At 65.4% G+C, this 15,743-nt stretch overlaps 2 protein-coding genes and 1 long non-coding RNA gene across 5 annotated transcripts in view; 1 reads left to right on the plus strand and 2 right to left on the minus strand.

Moving 5' to 3' along the window:
- TECPR2 (tectonin beta-propeller repeat containing 2) overlaps positions 1 to 8,439 on the plus strand; it is a 44,207-nt gene extending 35,768 nt beyond the window's left edge. For 2 of the 3 annotated variants that reach the window (XM_036429025.2, XM_045578363.1), the window contains exons 18-20: positions 6,602 to 6,743; positions 7,030 to 7,179; positions 7,451 to 8,439. In XM_036429025.2, the coding sequence (XP_036284918.1) occupies positions 6,602 to 6,743; positions 7,030 to 7,179; positions 7,451 to 7,602 (444 nt within the window). In that variant the 3' untranslated portion in view covers positions 7,603 to 8,439. Of the gene's footprint in view, positions 1 to 6,601; positions 6,744 to 7,029; positions 7,184 to 7,450 lie in introns of all 3 variants that reach the window. The other variant, XM_045578364.1, reaches the window with a different exon arrangement.
- A 4,423-nt stretch (positions 8,440 to 12,862) lies between these two features.
- On the minus strand, positions 12,863 to 13,885 carry ANKRD9 (ankyrin repeat domain 9). The gene has a single exon (XM_036429028.2). The coding sequence runs from the start codon at positions 13,878 to 13,880 to the stop codon at positions 12,939 to 12,941; it is 942 nt and encodes a 313-aa protein (XP_036284921.1). The 5' UTR covers positions 13,881 to 13,885; the 3' UTR covers positions 12,863 to 12,938.
- A 21-nt stretch (positions 13,886 to 13,906) lies between these two features.
- On the minus strand, positions 13,907 to 15,527 carry LOC123651951. Its single transcript, XR_006740966.1, has 3 exons — positions 15,257 to 15,527; positions 14,460 to 14,528; positions 13,907 to 13,957 (listed from the first exon to the last, which is right to left on the minus strand). It is a non-coding gene; the product is annotated as an uncharacterized LOC123651951 (long non-coding RNA).
- Positions 15,528 to 15,743: the final 216 nt, after the last annotated feature.

Consider the following 15,743-nt stretch of genomic DNA (forward strand, 5'->3'; position numbering starts at 1 on the left):
CCCCCAGACACTCCCACCAGTTCCTTTCTCTGTTAGCAGGCCCAGCAGCGACCTAGAGTAACCTTGGACTGGGAAGTGTGGGGTCCGACAGAGTCCTGCGGTCCGGAGGGGCTGCGGGTGGCAGTGAGGATGCTGCCGAGGGGGTGGGAGTACTGAGCAGCGAGCCGAGGCTGGAGGGCCCTGCCAGCCTGCCCCTGCTGCTCCTCGGCCGCCTGCAGCTCATCCACGGGCTGTGGGAGACCATGAAACCACAATCCGCTTCCTTCCTCCACTCAGATTCTAGAGCCACCTCCCGGAAGCGGAGCTAAAACTGGGGAGAAAGCTGGCCGTGGGGTGTGCTGCCGCCTCAGTGATGAGCAGCTGTGCCCAGGGCAGGCCCCCCGGGGCACAGGCTCCTTGGGAGGCCGCGGGCTGCACTCGGAGCTCCTGGGGAGGATTTAGAGCAGCGGGGCCACTTGGTGGAATCAGGAACCGACTGCAGATAGGTTTTTCACGTCCCTGCCGTGACCACTCCTGCTGCTGCATCTTACTCACTCTGCCTGCGCGTCCTGTCTGCACTAGGACGCTGCGCTGGGCCACATGGAGAGGTGCTGGGTGCTGACGGCGCCGCGTGTGAGCCCCGGAAATCTCCATTTCTCTTTCCCGTTCGTCTCCCCAGCACCTCCCTCCTTAGCAGTTTGGGGTGAAGTTTTAAAAGCACTCAAACAAATGACTCAGTTCTCAGCCTTGCTAACGTGTAGAAAGGTTGGAGAAAGTGTGTGTAGCGTCTCTCTGGAGTTGGCTGCGTCAGTTGGAGAGTTTCTGTCCACCTGAGGTTCGCTGTGAAGCTGAGAGCCAGCTGGGCTTTCCCGAGCTGGCACTGGTGGGGAAGGAAGCTGGTCCCCAGCGGGGCCCCTCTGCTTTCTCAGAGGTCTGCTAAGACCCTGCTGCTCACCTCCGCCCCTGGTGCCTGGGGCTCCCGCGCAGGGAGAGGGTCCCCCAGCTTCCCGCGCGGCTGGCTCTGTCAGTTCCCGGGCCTTTATTCCGCCTGGGTCGCAGCTTTCCCGGAAAAGACAGAAACCTGGAAAACCAAGAACATGACTGCAAATGGCCAAACTAACATTTCAAAATTGTTTTAAATTCAGCTGCTTTACTTAGCTAAACGAACATCAAAGTAAAACAAGCATGCGAACAGGATATAGCTAGTACCTGAGAAGGCCACGCCCACAGTGCTGGGGGGGGGGGCAGGAGGGAACTGAGTCACGTCAACATCAGATCTTTAGAAAAGCTCGGGCCTTTAGAGCCCTATTATTGATGTTTAAATTTTATTTTAATTAGTAAAAAAAAAAAAAAAAGGTGAGCTGTAGAGAGCCGCTGGAGAAGGCACGTGAACATTCTTTTAATTCTTATCAGCTGAGCCCGAGGGCACTGGCAGAATCCTCTTATCAGTGCTGATTTCTTAATCCATGTGCTTGGAATGAGGAACAAATAGGACCTTGACTCACCCAGATCTCGATAAGCTAAATCTTGTACCAAAAAAATAGGGAGCTTACCCAAATTTTGATGAATGGGATCTGGGCACACCGGAAGCTCCTTTTGACCTTAAACTCCCTTTGGAAACCAATAAAAAAAAAAAGGGGGGGGGGTTAAAAAACCTGATGAACAATAGTAACTGTTGAATATAATAGAATCAGAGGTGTGGAAGGGGAGTGGACTGATGATTCTCAGGGAAAAGGGGAGTGGGGGGTGGGGAAGAGACTGAACATAAATTGTGCACCTATGGATGAGGACAATGGGGGGTGGGGAAAGGGCAGAAGGTGGGGTGGGAACCTAGTGGAGGGGGAAAAAATGAGGAATTTTGGTAATAATATGAATAAAGGTTTATTAAAAAAAAAAAAGTTGAGGGTGTTCAATAAATGCTCACCTTCAACTGTGACTGGTAGAAGAGTAAGATATTTCAGGTAACTCATTTTTTTCCTAACATAATTTTCTCTTATCTTCATGCTCTTTACGTTCTTGATTATATAGGGATTGAGGATGATATCTCATGAATATTGTTATATGTGATCTTGGAGTTTCTCCTATTATTATTTAGATTTTTATAAACATTTGACTCGAAAAGGATATAATGAGTTCCCTAGACTTATTAAACTAGCATACTCTCTTAAAAAAAGAAAAGCTCAGGCCTGCTGGAGGACGCTGGGGTATCAGAGAGAGCACCCTCCCCCCGCCACCCTCCCCCTCCCTGACCCCCTCCCCCATGCCCCCCACTGGGCCTTCCATTGACCCCTCCGAATGAACGCCATTTTGGACATCAGAGCGGAACAAGGTGAGGGGAATTCTCTTCGCTCCCGAACTAAGGCAGTGCCACCCAACCCTCGATGTCACTCACTTCCTCCCCCCTCTGCGCTGGCAGAGGTCACACCAGGGCACCAAGATGCCCTGGTTTTGTGGGGGGTTTTTAAATACATATTTCTTTTTTAATATTGTTTTTGTTGATTTCAGAGAGATGGGGCAGGGAGAGAGATAGAAACATCAGTGACGAGAAAGAATCATTGATGGGCCGCCTCCTGCACGCCCACACTGGGGATGGCCCTTACCCCAGCCTGAGCTGTGACCGGGAATGGAACTGTGACCTCCGGCTTCCTACTAGGCGGTGGGCCTCAGCCACAGCCCCCCCAGTGGGAGAAGCACTGCTGGCCGCACGGCGGGCCTGGGAGCCCCTCTCCTCGGGCGCGGAGGCTGGTGAGGGACGTGCACAGGGAGGCCCTCCCCCGCCGCGGCCTCGCGGAGAGCTTGTGTCCGGGAGAAGGCCTCTCGGAAGCAGTGAGTGAAAACATCAGTTGCAAACCCTGTCTGATGAGCCGCCATGTGTGTAAGGGACATACGTGTGTAAAGGCGCCGAGCGTACTGACGGAGCTCTGTGTGCGGTGCCGTGTGCCCCGTCCCTTCCTTCAGGGCTCTCTTCCCGAGTGCCTGGCGGTCCACGTGTCAGTGTGGCACACGCATCCACGGCTCCGAGTCACTCCTGCCACGCACCGCCCCAGCCGTGTCAGAAACGTCCCCAACGCTGCGCAGGCGCCGTGCGCGGCCCTGACGGAGAGGGTGCCGGTGAGGAGCCTCCCCCAGGCAGCCCGCCGGCACTGTCGTCAGTAACAGAGGGCGCACTCCACTTATTTATTGTTTTGGAGGGTGCACTTAAAGTCGTGTTCTGGCGAGGATGGGTTGGAGGACCGCCCGGAGTGGAGGAGGGCGTGTGGGTTGGGGCTGGCCTTGCCACTCACCGGAAACGGCCACTCCCTGTGCCGGCTGCCATGGGTGGGCGTGGCAGTGGGAAGGGGCTCTGCTCTCCCGGGGCCCATGGCGCGCTCAGGAGTGCGGCTGCTTCCAGGGCTGAGAAACAGAAACCAAAACGAGAACATTCCTGGAAGAATCCATAGCACAGTTACTGCTTCTGGTTAAGGGATTATGACCTTTCATTTCTGTTTTCTATATTTACCCCTAAGGGCAGGACATCTTTTGTCATCAGAGAGAAAAGCATATCTGACAACGGACCCAAACTCTGTGGTCAGCAGCCCTGCTCCAGTCCCTCCTCTGACCCAGCCCGGGAGACCCGGTCCCTGTGGGCGTCCCCTCCCCGCCGCCACCCACAGGGCTTGGACTGGGGACACGGGAGCCCACTGCTCTGGCGAGAGGAGTGCGGCTCCGGGGCGGCCGTTAGCTCCGTTTCCTCCGTCTCTCGGACACCAGGTCGTCTTCTGGGAGGGGTCCCTCCCTCTGGGGTGCTTTGGCCACTCGGGTCCGGCCTAGTCACCCTGTGCCCCTGGGTCACCCTCCTCCCCCGCTCCTAGGTCCCAAGTCTTCCTCGTCCTTGTTGTGGGGAGCTGACCCTCCGGCCGTTCCTGAGGAGGTCGTGGCCGGTGCCCCCTGGAGACGCGGCATGTGTGAAGTTTCTCACCCGCCCCCCTGACCGTGCTGGACACGGCATCCGGGCGGGGCGGTCCCTGAGAAGCGGGGCCTCCTGCCGCCGCCTGCGCCCAGCGTGGCCGTGAGCGGCTGGCCTGCTGCTCCTCTTTGTCCCTGTTCTGGGGACAAAGCGCTGTGCCCGGAGGCCTGTCCCTTGTGCCCGGGACCACGCCTTCGTTCTGGCCTCGGCCACGGCCTGGTGCCGGCCACAGCCGCCGTCCCCTCCGCCTGGCTTCTCTGCGGCTCCTCCTGGGGTCGTGCTTCCCTCCCATGGCCGCCTGGCCGGCCTCTGCTGTTCTCTCTCCTCTTTCTCTCCGCTCTGACCCTGCTTCCTGGAAGGTGCCCCCACTCCTGGGCTTGTCTTGTGAGCTCGTTCAACTTCCGGAGCCCCCATTGCTGCTCCTCATCGTAGGCACCAAACAGTGTTCCCGCCACGCCGCACCCAAGGACGGTCACCGTGGGCCGGGAGGGACCAGTCTACCGGACGGTCACCGTGGCCCCGGCAGGGGTCAGTCTACCGGACGGTCACCGTGGCCCCGGCAGGGACCAGTCTACCAGACGGTCACCGTGGGCCGGGAGGGACCAGTCTACCGGACGGTCACCGTGGCCCCGGCAGGGACCAGTCTACCAGACGGTCACCATGGGCCGGGAGGGACCAGTCTACCAGATGGTCACCGTGGCCCCGGCAGGGGACCAGTCTACCGGACGGTCACCGTGGCCCCGGCAGGGGACCAGTCTACCAGACGGTCACCGTGGCCCCGGCAGGGGACCAGTCTACCGGACGGTCACCGTGGCCCCGGCAGGGGTCAGTCTACCGGACGGTCACCGTGGCCCCGGCGGGGACCAGTCTACCGGACGGTCACCGTGGCCCCGGCGGGGACCAGTCTACCGGACGGTCACCGTGGCCCCGGCAGGGGTCCAGTCTACCGGACGGTCACCGTGGCCCCGGCAGGGACCAGTCTACCGGACGGTCACCGTGGGCCGGGAGGGACCAGTCTACCGGACGGTCACCGTGGCCCCGGCAGGGGACCAGTCTACCGGACGGTCACCGTGGCCCCGGCGGGGACCAGTCTACCGGACGGTCACCGTGGGCCGGGAGGGACCAGTCTACCGGACGGTCACCGTGGCCCCGGCAGGGGCCAGTCTACCGGACGGTCACCGTGGCCCCGGCAGGGGTCAGTCTACCGGACGGTCACCCTGGCCCCGGCGGGGCTGGCCTCCTCGCAGGGCCGGGAAGAGCAGTGCGGGAACGGCTGTCCTGTGGTGACTTCACTCCTGCGCTGACCTTGCTGTCCAGTCGGGATCTCGGTGGAGAGGCCCTTGTTCCTGGTAACACCCGATGGGATTGCTGGGCCGGGCCTGTCCCACCCACTGGGCCTGCAGGCTGCTCTCCATCCCACACACGCTGCACACCATGTGGGGGATGGAGGAGGGTCCCTGTGCTCCGTCCTCCCGCTACTGTTATTGTTTCCCTCTCCCTCTCCCAGACGCCTGTGGGCCAGGACGGGCTGCCTGGCGCTTGGCTGTGTCCCTGAGGGCCAGGGAAGATATTTTTATTTTCAGTTGATTTTTAGGGAGAGATGGACGGGGTGGGAGTTGGCGGGGAGATAGAGAAACATGGATCGGCTGCTCCTGCACTCCCCCTACCAGGCATCGAACCCTCACCTGGCGCCCAGGATGAATGAAGCTCAGCCAGCCGAGCCACGCCGGCCAGCGCGGGGACGTGGCTCTCCACGTCCTCTGCCCCTTAACAAACGCGGTGCTTGCTTGTCGGTGTGGGTTAGCATGTATTCGGTGCATGGTTTGGAAACGCCTTCTCCAGTGTGCAGGCTTCTCTGCTACCTCATGGTGTCTTTTGAGGGACAAACGTTACTAATTTTGATGAAGTCCAATTTACCTTTTTTTTAAAAAAAATATATATTTATTGATTTCAGAGAGGAAGGGAGAGGGAGAGACAGACAGAAACATCCATGATGAGAGAGAATCATGGATCGGCTGCCTCCTGCAAGTCCCCGACTGGGGATCGAGCCCACAACCGGGGGACATGTGCCCTGACCGGGAATTGAACCTGGAACCTTTCGATTCACAGGCTGACGCTCTATCCACTGAGCCACACGGGCTAGGGCCCAATTTACCTTTTTGCTATTTCTGCCTTTGGTGTCATATGTGAGAACCACTGTCAGGGTCAGCTCCCACTTCACTGTGGACCACTGAGGAATGCCTGTCTCCCCAGGACTCCCACCCAGGACACGCCCGTCGTGTGGCTCGGTGGCACATGCCCACGTTGCCGGGTTGATCCCCAGTAGCGTGTGCAGGAGGCAGCCAATCGGTGATTGTCTCTCATTGATGTCCCTGTCACTCTCTCCCTTCCCCTCCCTCTCTAAAATCCATAAAAATTTTCACAAAATCCAGGAGCCAAGGAAACTGATTGCTAGCCCCTGGCCCGTGCCTGGCATGCGGCAGATGCTGAGCAGCCACCTGGTGGTGGTGGTGGAGGCCTGCGTGGGGGTGTGGGCGGGTGGCATGGGCTCAGTGGCTGGCAGGCTGGCAAGCAGGAACCAGCCAAGGTTTCCAGAACCTCCTGTTGCCGCGTCACAGGCCTCAGTTCCCACCTTGGTCTGCTCTGTCCAAAACTAACGCCCCCTTCCCTCCGCAGCCTGCTGGGGCCACCTTGGTCAGCGTCCACTGCAGCCCCAACGACCAGATGCTGTGGGCACTCGACAGCCGGTGCAGCGTGCACGTCCGCGTCGGCATCACTGAGGAGATGCCCGTGGGGACCGGCTGGGACCACGTGCCAGGTGGGCGTCTAGTTCCTGCTGCTCTGCTGCCGGGTCCGCCCCTGCCTCTCGGAGGCGTGCTTCCTTCTCTCCCCTCAGCCTCCCCCCCCGCGCCCCCCGTGCCACGGCCGCCCGGCCTGACCCCAGCGCCGCACAGGGCCACCGAGGCCCCCTCCCTCAGCTCCCCCGGCCCCGCCCAGGGCGCTGTCACCGTGGGGACGGGCGCAGTGTCGGGAGAGCAGGCTCTTGGGGGGTCACCTGCCTGCAGCGGGGTCTGAGGACAGACCGGACGCCTTTCTGTCCGCAGGGCTGCAGGCCTGCCAGCTGGCGCTCAGCACCAGGACGGTGTGGGCCCGCTGCCCCAACGGGGACCTCGCCCGGCGCTACGGCGTCACCGACAAGCACCCCGCGGGGGACTACTGGAAGAAGGTCCCGGGGCACGCCACGTGCCTCACAGGCAGGTCCGGGTGTGGGTGCGCGGCTCCCCTGAGCCAGGCTCCGCCCGTGCTGGCGGCTGGGGCGGCTCCCTCGGACTCCCTCCCCAGAGCAGCCCTGGGTGACGCTGAGGGAGGGAGCTGCACCCGGGCCTCCAGGAGGGGGCAGGGCCGCCTGAGGAAAGGGAGGCGCAGGTCCGGGGAGGGGGCGTCTGGCCCACATCTGAAAGGGCCACGCGGGGGCGTGGAGCTCTGGGTGGCTCGCCTCACGGTGTGGCTGCTCTGTCCCCGCAGTGACCTCCTCAGATGAGCTGTGGGCAGTGGGCCCGCCCGGCTACCTCCTCCAGCGGCTCACGAGGACCTTCAGCCACGCGCCCGGCGCCCGGAGCAGCCCGGCCGCCGCCCCGCACCCCGAGGACCTGGAGGACGAGTGGGAGGTCATCTGAAGGAGCTGGCGCACAGGCGGCCGGACGTGCGGTGCCCCAGCGGCCCTGAGCCGCGCTCGGACCCGCCAGTCCACACATCCGGACATGTGGGCACGGAGGCGCCCGCTCTTGCTCTCACCGCGTGTTTCCGTCTCGTTCCGGAGCCACAGCCGCAGCCAAGAGGCCGGGGCCTGCGCGGGCGTCTGTGTGGGCGGGGCTGCGGCCAGGTGCACACACGCGTTCCCCGTGTGCCCACCCACACCCTCTGTTGCCACCGCGGCTCGTCGAGGCCCAGCGTCAGAGCTCCCACCGCTGGACGTGCTCCCGCGGTGCGCGCCGCCTCCCAGGGACGCAGTTCCCGCACACGTTCCACGCCAGGCGCCCAATGAGAACACACGGCCGCGTTGGAGGGGTGGGCACTGGCCGTGCCGGGATGGAGCCACGCCACGGCCGCCCAGGCCAGACTGCGCTCCCCGCCTGGAGACGCTCCAGCCACAGCACTGAGGCAGCAGGCGATGCCCGGGCGGCACGCACCAGGCGGTCGGCACAGGAAGGCCGGCGGGGAGCGCAGCACCCGCTAGCAGGGTCTCTGTCCAGCTCGAGCTGCAGGCACGAGACCAGGGCATCCTCAGGAGCAGTGACAGTTGCCTTTTGTGTGTTGTATTACAAACCTGCATAACATACCTCGATGGGGGGGAAATACCAGGCTTAGGAGAGAAGTCTGTTCCCTGAAGCCAGAGGAAGGCCTCACGCCTTCCGTGGTTTGTCCCGAGCCCACAGGCTCAGCTGCAGCGGCCGACAGCGGGCCTCACCCGTGCGTCCTGCCCGGCCCCCGTGCAGCCGGCACTGGCGTGGCGTTTGGGCTGATCCCCTAAAAGGGTGGTGGTTGCTGTGGCCACGTCAGATGTCAGTCCATGCCCGCCTGCAGCGCCCAGTCACCTCGCCGGCACCTGAGCTGTAGGACTCTGGGCCCAGCCTGTGTCCTCCCTGAGCCCTCCTCTCTGGACACAGCTGCCCATTCCGGCTGCTGCTGGTTTTAGCTGCCTTTCGCTCGGGGCCCAGGCCCTCGAGGCCTGTTTCCTACTAAGCAAGGTGTCAAGCCCCCAGGCCCCGGTGGCAAGCGGGAAGTACGTCTCCGTGGGCACCACCGGCGATGGAGGGTGCTGCGGGTCCCGGGTGCTGGCCCGGTGCTGCTGCACGCCTCGTGGTCGTAGGTTTGGTGACGGCAGAGGCCCCTCCCAGGCCCTCGGGTTCCACGCATCACCCGTCTCCTCGATGCGCTGCCCACGGCTCCAGTGCTGGGCACGGTTTCTCCCTGGTTCTGGCTTTCGGTTGTGCTTTGAGACAGTACAACGACCTAGACGTTTTCCAAGCCCGTCTCCGTGTCTGCGCCGTGACCAGGTGCCTTCTGGGCACTCATGGAGGCCGTGTTCCCGCCCGAGCTGAGGGGAGGCCTGCCCGCAGAGTGCGGCGGCCGTGGCCGCCTGGCCCGACCCTCGCTGCGCGCACTCCGGCCGCCGAGGGGCGGCCCTGCCGGAGGGGCGGCCCACAGGTGCTTGTCCCCTGGTCCCGGAGGCACTGAGGCCGCGGCACTGAAACCTCCGTTCAGGGAGCAAGCGAGGGTGCGACGTCCCTGAGGGACCAGCACACGGAGAAAGCACGTGCCGTACGGCTGGGCACCGGGGCCAGATGCTGACGAGCCCACTCCAGGCCCCGCAGGCGTGCGGCTGGTCCCGGTGAGACCGCCCCAGGCTGCCTGGTCCGCACCCTCCCTGTCCTGGGGGTGGGAGTGGGGGGTGGGGCCGGGGCACCTCGAGCCTAGCCAGGCCCCCGAAGGGTTGCACCTTGCAGGTGGCATCGGGCTGAGGGGACCCGGGTGCCACTGCTCGGCTATTTGCACAAAGCAAACAAGAAGCGGATTGAACGGCGTCTGGCTTCTGGGTGGCGAGGCTTTCTAACCCGGCGTGGGAAAGGCAGAGAAATGGACCGATTGCTTCACGGTGTCGGTGCTGCCGGTTAGAAGCCACGACGCTGACGGACATGGCGCCCCTGGCCGAGGCGCTGCACGCCCCTCGGCACTGGCTCCACCGGGAGGGATGCGTCAGACGCCATGGACAGGAGGGGCGGGCCTAGGGGAGCCCCTGGCGGCCCAGCAGCAGCCAAGAAACCTCGGGCCCACACACCGGCTGCTGCCCACGAACCTGTTGGTGGCTTGTGAATTCCGAGCCGTGTAACTGATTCCAAAAGTAAATAAACCGTCATTTGGCCAGCGCAGTCCTCCCGCATTGCCTCTTTGGGAGTCAGCAGGGCCCGCTCGGAATACCAAGCTCTCCCCCAAGGCGTGCGTGCGGTACAGATGCTTGTGCTACGTATGTGTAAAGCCACCTAGCTGTGAGTGACCTGCTGTCATGTATGTGGAAACATGCACAGGAAAAGTACATGTATATACACAGAGAAAAGACGGGAAGGAATGCACCAAACGCTAGCGGGTCTGGGGTGCAGGGTGGGCTGGCCTCTATTGGGGGCCGGCCCGCCCACCCTGCAGGCTTCTCTGCAGAGTCAGAGTGAATTCTATAAGCTAAATTCTTCCCCTCTTGTCTTGATTGGAGTGGTGGATGCACGTGTGTAGACATGTCATAATCCCTCAGACTATACACTTCAAGTCTATGTGTTTATTACTTTAAAATGTAGCCCAAACCAGTCACTGAGCGCGGCTCTGTCTGGGCCACTGGCTTCCGAACCGGGTGCAGCAGCTGCACAGCCTCCGTCCCGGCCTCCAGGACACCCTTGTTCTGAGCGGGATGTGGGGTGCGGGGAGCCGCCTCGGACGGTGTTGGAAAGTTGAAGAGGGGGCGGGAGTGGAAATCGGGAAAGGTAACCTCGGGTGAGGCTAGGCTGCAGAGGTCAGCACAGGGTCACGTCACCAGGGCCTGGCTGGCCTGCCCTGGCACCCCCCAGCCACCCTCCAGCACGCAGTGTCCTGTGCTGTCCCTTCAAGCTCTGGGCAGGAGGTCACGGTACCGACAGGTGCCCAGGGCACAGATCCTGGCCTGGCTGGGGGTCACTGGGTCCCTGGACAGGCGTGGGGGGAACCAGATTGGCCAAAGTCAGGTTTTCCTTTGAAAGATGATGAAAACGCCAGCACGCTTCGCGGCAGAGAAGCCAACAAGACAGCTGCCAGGGGCCCAGGGAGCTGCTGTCCACCAGGCACCCTGGCTGGGCCTGGCCGTCTAGTCCCCGGACTGATGTCACCACCAGCGTGGTAATGGAGACGGGGCTGGGTACCGTGCTTGCTGCCCTCCCTGAGGCTGGAGGGCTCAGCCAGCTGATAAGCCCAATGCTGGGCCTGCCCTCCCTCCCCCCACCCCCACCGGCCAGCAGCGGCCACCAGATACCCTTATCTGCCCCGCACCTCCCTCTCACCACAGGCGTCAGTCCTCAGCGAGGCGTGGGGAGGCCGTGCCAAGATCCTGCCTGCTGGGCTGTCACAGGGCTGAGCGGCCTGGGCTGCTCTCCCTTCACAAGGACATGGGGCTGATGCCCGGGCTGCCCCTCTCCTGTCCACTCCTCCAAGGGGTGCTGAGATGGGGTCCCCATGTCACCCCTTGGAGGAATGAGGGTGCAATCCCGCTTACCCCAAACCAAACCACTCCACTTGGACCCTGGCCTTCGCCACTCTGTGCCGCCCACAATCCTGTTGGGACCCTGCCCCAAACTCCAGGGCCAGCCCTGGTGCCACCTCCACTTGCTTGACAATGAGGGAGCCCTGAGATGGGACAGCTCCCCCTGCCCCAGCCTCACCCAGTCCCAGCCCAGGGGGTTCAAAGGAGCTTGTCCCCAAAGGGGGGCAATGAAGGGGGACCTCGGCCAAGACCGGCCCTGGGGAACGGGGAGGAAGTCAGCAGGCCCAGGCCCCTGCCAGGTGCCCCCATCAGGGCTCCAAGCCCCTTCCCCGCACCCCCAGGGCCACTGTGACCACCTGGGTACTGGGTTCCAGGTTCTGTCTCCCTCAGGAAATGTCCCCTCCCCCACAGCAGCACCCCGTGTGAGGACGGGGGCTCTGATGCCCCCCATTTTGAACTGGGAGGTGAGTATCCCCCTCCCACACACACACCCTCACTCCCCACAGGTGCCCAGGTTCAGAGAAGACCCCTTACTGCCTCAGGACACACAGTGGGGGGAGGGGCCCAGGATCAGCCACTGGCTCTGCACCCTTACCCTCTCCTTCCCACCAGGGCTGTGCACCCCCACCGCACACGGCCCAGGAACTGGGGCCTGGGGCCATATGCTTTTCAGGGCACGTAGAGCTTGGAAATGGCCCAAAACCCTTTGAACACATGGGACACAGAAGCCCAGGCTGCAGGGCGTTTGTCCCAGGTCACCCTGAGGGTGGGTGGTAGGTACAGGCCCGAGCCAGGTCCACCAAGCAAGCCTTTCCTGCTACCCAGGCCCTTCTGTATCCGTCCTATGGCCCACCAGCCAGAGCCTCTGGCCCCTCAGGGACGCTGGGGGCAGGCTGGTCACCACATCACGCACACCTTTAGCCCTCAGCTCCTGGCAGGACACTGTGTCTGCCCAGGCAGCACGGGTTGAATTTCGCGGCCCAGCAGAATTCCTGGGGCTGTGACGTGTCTGCTGGCAAGTCTGCACCTTGAGAACCTGCCGGCTCTACTGGCTGGACTAGCAGGCTTCCCACTGGGCGATGCGGCCATCACCACCCGTGGGCACCACCTAACACCCCCTGGGGCTGGGGCTGGGCCAGGGACGCTGGGAGGCCCACCCTGAGGGGACTGAGGGCGGGTTAAGGCACAGCTAACCCACCTGAGGCGTGGAGCTGGGGCCAGAGCCCAGGCTGAGTGCCTGGTCATCCTCAGGGAGCAAAATGGGGGTGACAGCACGAGGCCAAGCCTGGGGAGACCAGGTTTGGGGGCAGTCCCGGTGACGCCCAGGGTGGGAGGGGGAGGGTCACTTGGGGTGCACCTCTTCCTGTCGCACTGCAGCCTTCCGCCCTCCTCGCCCTCCAGCCCCAGCCCCGGCCCCTGCGGTCAGTCCTCAGCCCTGCTCAGCTTAGCGGTCACTGCCAGAGGGCTAAGCTTCCAGCAGGTTCTAGAATCTAGATGCAGGCCAGTGAGCTGAGGCCAAGGCCTGCTCTTGGGAGCCACGTGACCCCTCAGCCCCGCTCTGCGTGGGGAGGCCACGCACGGAGCCCAACCGGACCAGAAAGCCTGCCGCTTGGAGCCCAGCCGCCCCCCAGCCCCCATGGGACAGACGAGGCGGAGTCTCAGGTACAGCAACCAATATATGTGAAGTGCTAGCACAGCTCCGAAAATAGTCTTCTCCCGGTCCGGGGCGCCGGGCTAGCTCTTGCCAGTGAGGTCCAGCGGCTGCAGGAAGGGCGGCAGCGGCAGCTCCTCCAGGGCCTCGGGGAAGCGGCCGGGCGAGATGGCGGCGACCAGCACCTGCATGGCGCGCACGAAGAGCGAGGGCGGCGCCAGGCCGGCCAGCCACTGGAACTTGTCCTCGCCCAGCAGCCGCCGCCAGCGCGGCCGGTCGCCCAGCAGCTCGCCGCGGGCCAGGCGGGCGTCGGCGGGCGCGTACAGCACCAGCAGGTCCAGCAGCAGCAGGCGGCGCTGGCGCAGCGCCTCCCCGGCCGCGGCGGGCGCCCCGGGGGCCGTGGGCGCGGGGGCGGCCCCGGAGTCTCGGCCCAGCTGGCGCAGCAGCAGCTGCAGCGGCGTGAGGCCGCCGGCGTCCCGCAGGCCGGGCGAGGCCCCGTGGCCCAGCAGCAGGAAGAGGCACTCGGGCCGCGCCAGCTCGCAGGCCAGGTGCAGCGCCGTGCCGCCGCCCTCCACGCGGCCGCAGCCGCGCCGGTCCAGCAGGCGCGCGCGCTCCTCGGCCGGCAGGTCGCGCACGGCGCGCAGGATGCGGCGCAGGACGCCCACGCGGTCGTAGCGCACGGCCAGCGCCACGTGCGGCCCGGGCGCGGCGCAGCAGCGGAAGCCGGCGCCGGGCAGGGCCAGCGCGCGGCGCGGGAAGGCGGCCAGCAGGTGGTGCGCGTAGGCCCGGTGGTCGTGCACCAGCGCGTAGAGCAGCGCCTCGGACGGCGAGTAGGCGGCGGCGCGGCCGCGCTCGTCCCAGTGGAAGGCCTCGCTGGCGCGCATGTCCTCCAGCAGCCACACGGGCAGCAGGTCGCGCACCGCCTGGTAGAAGGCGAAGGACGACTTCCGGCACTGCTTCTGCGCCCGCAGGCGCGCCGCGCTGTCGCCCTCCGCTCCGCCGGGCCCCCGGGCGTCCCACGGCATGCTGGGGGTGCTGGGGGTGCTGGGGGTGCTGGCGGGGGCAGCGCCCGCCTCACGGCATGGGCCCCGCGGCCAACCACCTGCAGGCAGAGGGACACGGTGAGCGCCTGGGCCCCTTCCCCCCCTACCCTCCTGTCCTCCTATCCTCCCGCCCCCCCCCCCCCCCCGGAACCGAAGGGCCTAAGAGGGATCGGATCACCCCTTACAGGGCCGACTCTACCCACTCCAGCCTCGGACCAGCCCTTCCAGGCACCCTCACAGCCCCCTTCCCTGCCAGACCCCGAACCACGCCCGCATCCTTGCTCCTGACGCGCCTGTCCGCCCTCCCGAAGTCCCTCCTTCTCTGGCAGCTAGGAGACCTGCGGCCCCGTGACCAGGAGACCCTGAGCCCCCAACCCCGGCCCGGGCCCCACCCGGCCAGGCGCATCCACCCCCGGGTGGGGTTAGGAAAGCTGGCCCACGTCTCAAGTGGAGCCAAATCCTTTCTGTAGCCGTCCCTTCTGTAGGACAAATCCCTGTCCTAGCCTTGACCCTGACCTCTGACCCCTGGAGGACAGGGCAGGGCTCTAGACCCAGACCCACCTGGCTCCTGCGGGGGATGCCCTAGCAGACGTGGTCTGTCACTGCCTCTCCGAACCTCAGCTCCGTCATCTGAAGGAAGAGGGGAATGAGGCGTGAACCCCAGAGGCAGAGTTTGGGGGGCGGGGACACCCAACATGTTTGCTGGGTGTCCACACCCCTGGCTCCTGGGAGGAGGCTGGAGGGTGACGTCAACAGAGACGGGGTGCCCCGCACTTCACAGCCTGCGCACCCCGGCGGGACCGGTGCTCTGCGGCCCCGGGGGAGGCAGGTGCCGGGGGGCGGGGGGCAGGGGCCAGGCAGCCCTGGCAGAGCCGCCTCCGCCCCGGTCTCCCGCCTCCCGCCGGCGGCTCTGTCCGCACATGGGGTGTCCCGGCCAGGAGGGAGCCGGCCGGGCGCTGCCCTGGCCCTCTGAGCCCGGCCCTGGTCCCCGGCGGCCTCCCAGGGCCAAGTCCTCCACAAACTCAGGGGCCGGGGACTAAGTCACAGGGGCCCGCGGCCGGACAGCCCCACGCCGGCCCGCGCCCCGGTGGACCGGGCGGACGCGGGGCGCCGGCGGGTTACGTAAAGCGGCGCCCACGTCACCGCATTGAGTCACGGCCGCGGCGGGAGCGGGGGTTGGGCTGGAGGGCGAGCGGCGCGTCCCGGCCGCCGCCAGCTCCTCCCGCGACGCGGCGACCCGCGGGGGCGAGGCCGGAGCTGCGGGCGGCGGGCGCCGCGAGGGCTGCACCTGCGAGCGCGGAGCCCGGGCGGGAGGGCGGCCGGAGCCCGGCGCGGGCTGCGGGAGGCGGGGGACTCACCGTGGGGGCGGCGGCCGCGGCCTGGCTCCCGCCCCTGCGGCCGGAGCGCGGCGCCCGCGGGAGGCGCGGCGGCGAAGGTCCCGGACGGACGGGCGGACGGACAGACCGGAGCCGCCGCCCGCGCCCGCCGCAGCCGCTCTCCGCCCCGCGCTCCGTCCGGTCGCTGGGCGGCGGGGCGGCCCCGGCGGCGGGCGGGCGGGCGCGGGCGGCGCAGTGCGGCCCGGGCCGGGCAGGACCCCGGCCGTCCGCCGCCGCCATTGGCCCGCCCTGCCGGCCCCCGCCGCCGCCCATTGGCCGCCGCGCTGCAGCATTGTTACGTCACCGGCGGGGGCGGGGCGCCGGCGGGACCTGCCGAAAAGTTGGAGAAACTTGAGGGCGCGGGGCGGGCGGGGCCGCGGGGAGGGGGAGACGGCCCGCGGGGAGGGGGGCCCTGGGCCGCGGGGAGGGGGGGCCCCGGGCCGCGGGGAGGGGGGGCCCCAGGCCGCGG

Source organism: Pipistrellus kuhlii, unplaced genomic scaffold (genome assembly GCF_014108245.1).
Source record: "Pipistrellus kuhlii isolate mPipKuh1 unplaced genomic scaffold, mPipKuh1.p scaffold_m20_p_97, whole genome shotgun sequence".
Lineage (NCBI taxonomy): Eukaryota > Metazoa > Chordata > Mammalia > Chiroptera > Vespertilionidae > Pipistrellus > Pipistrellus kuhlii.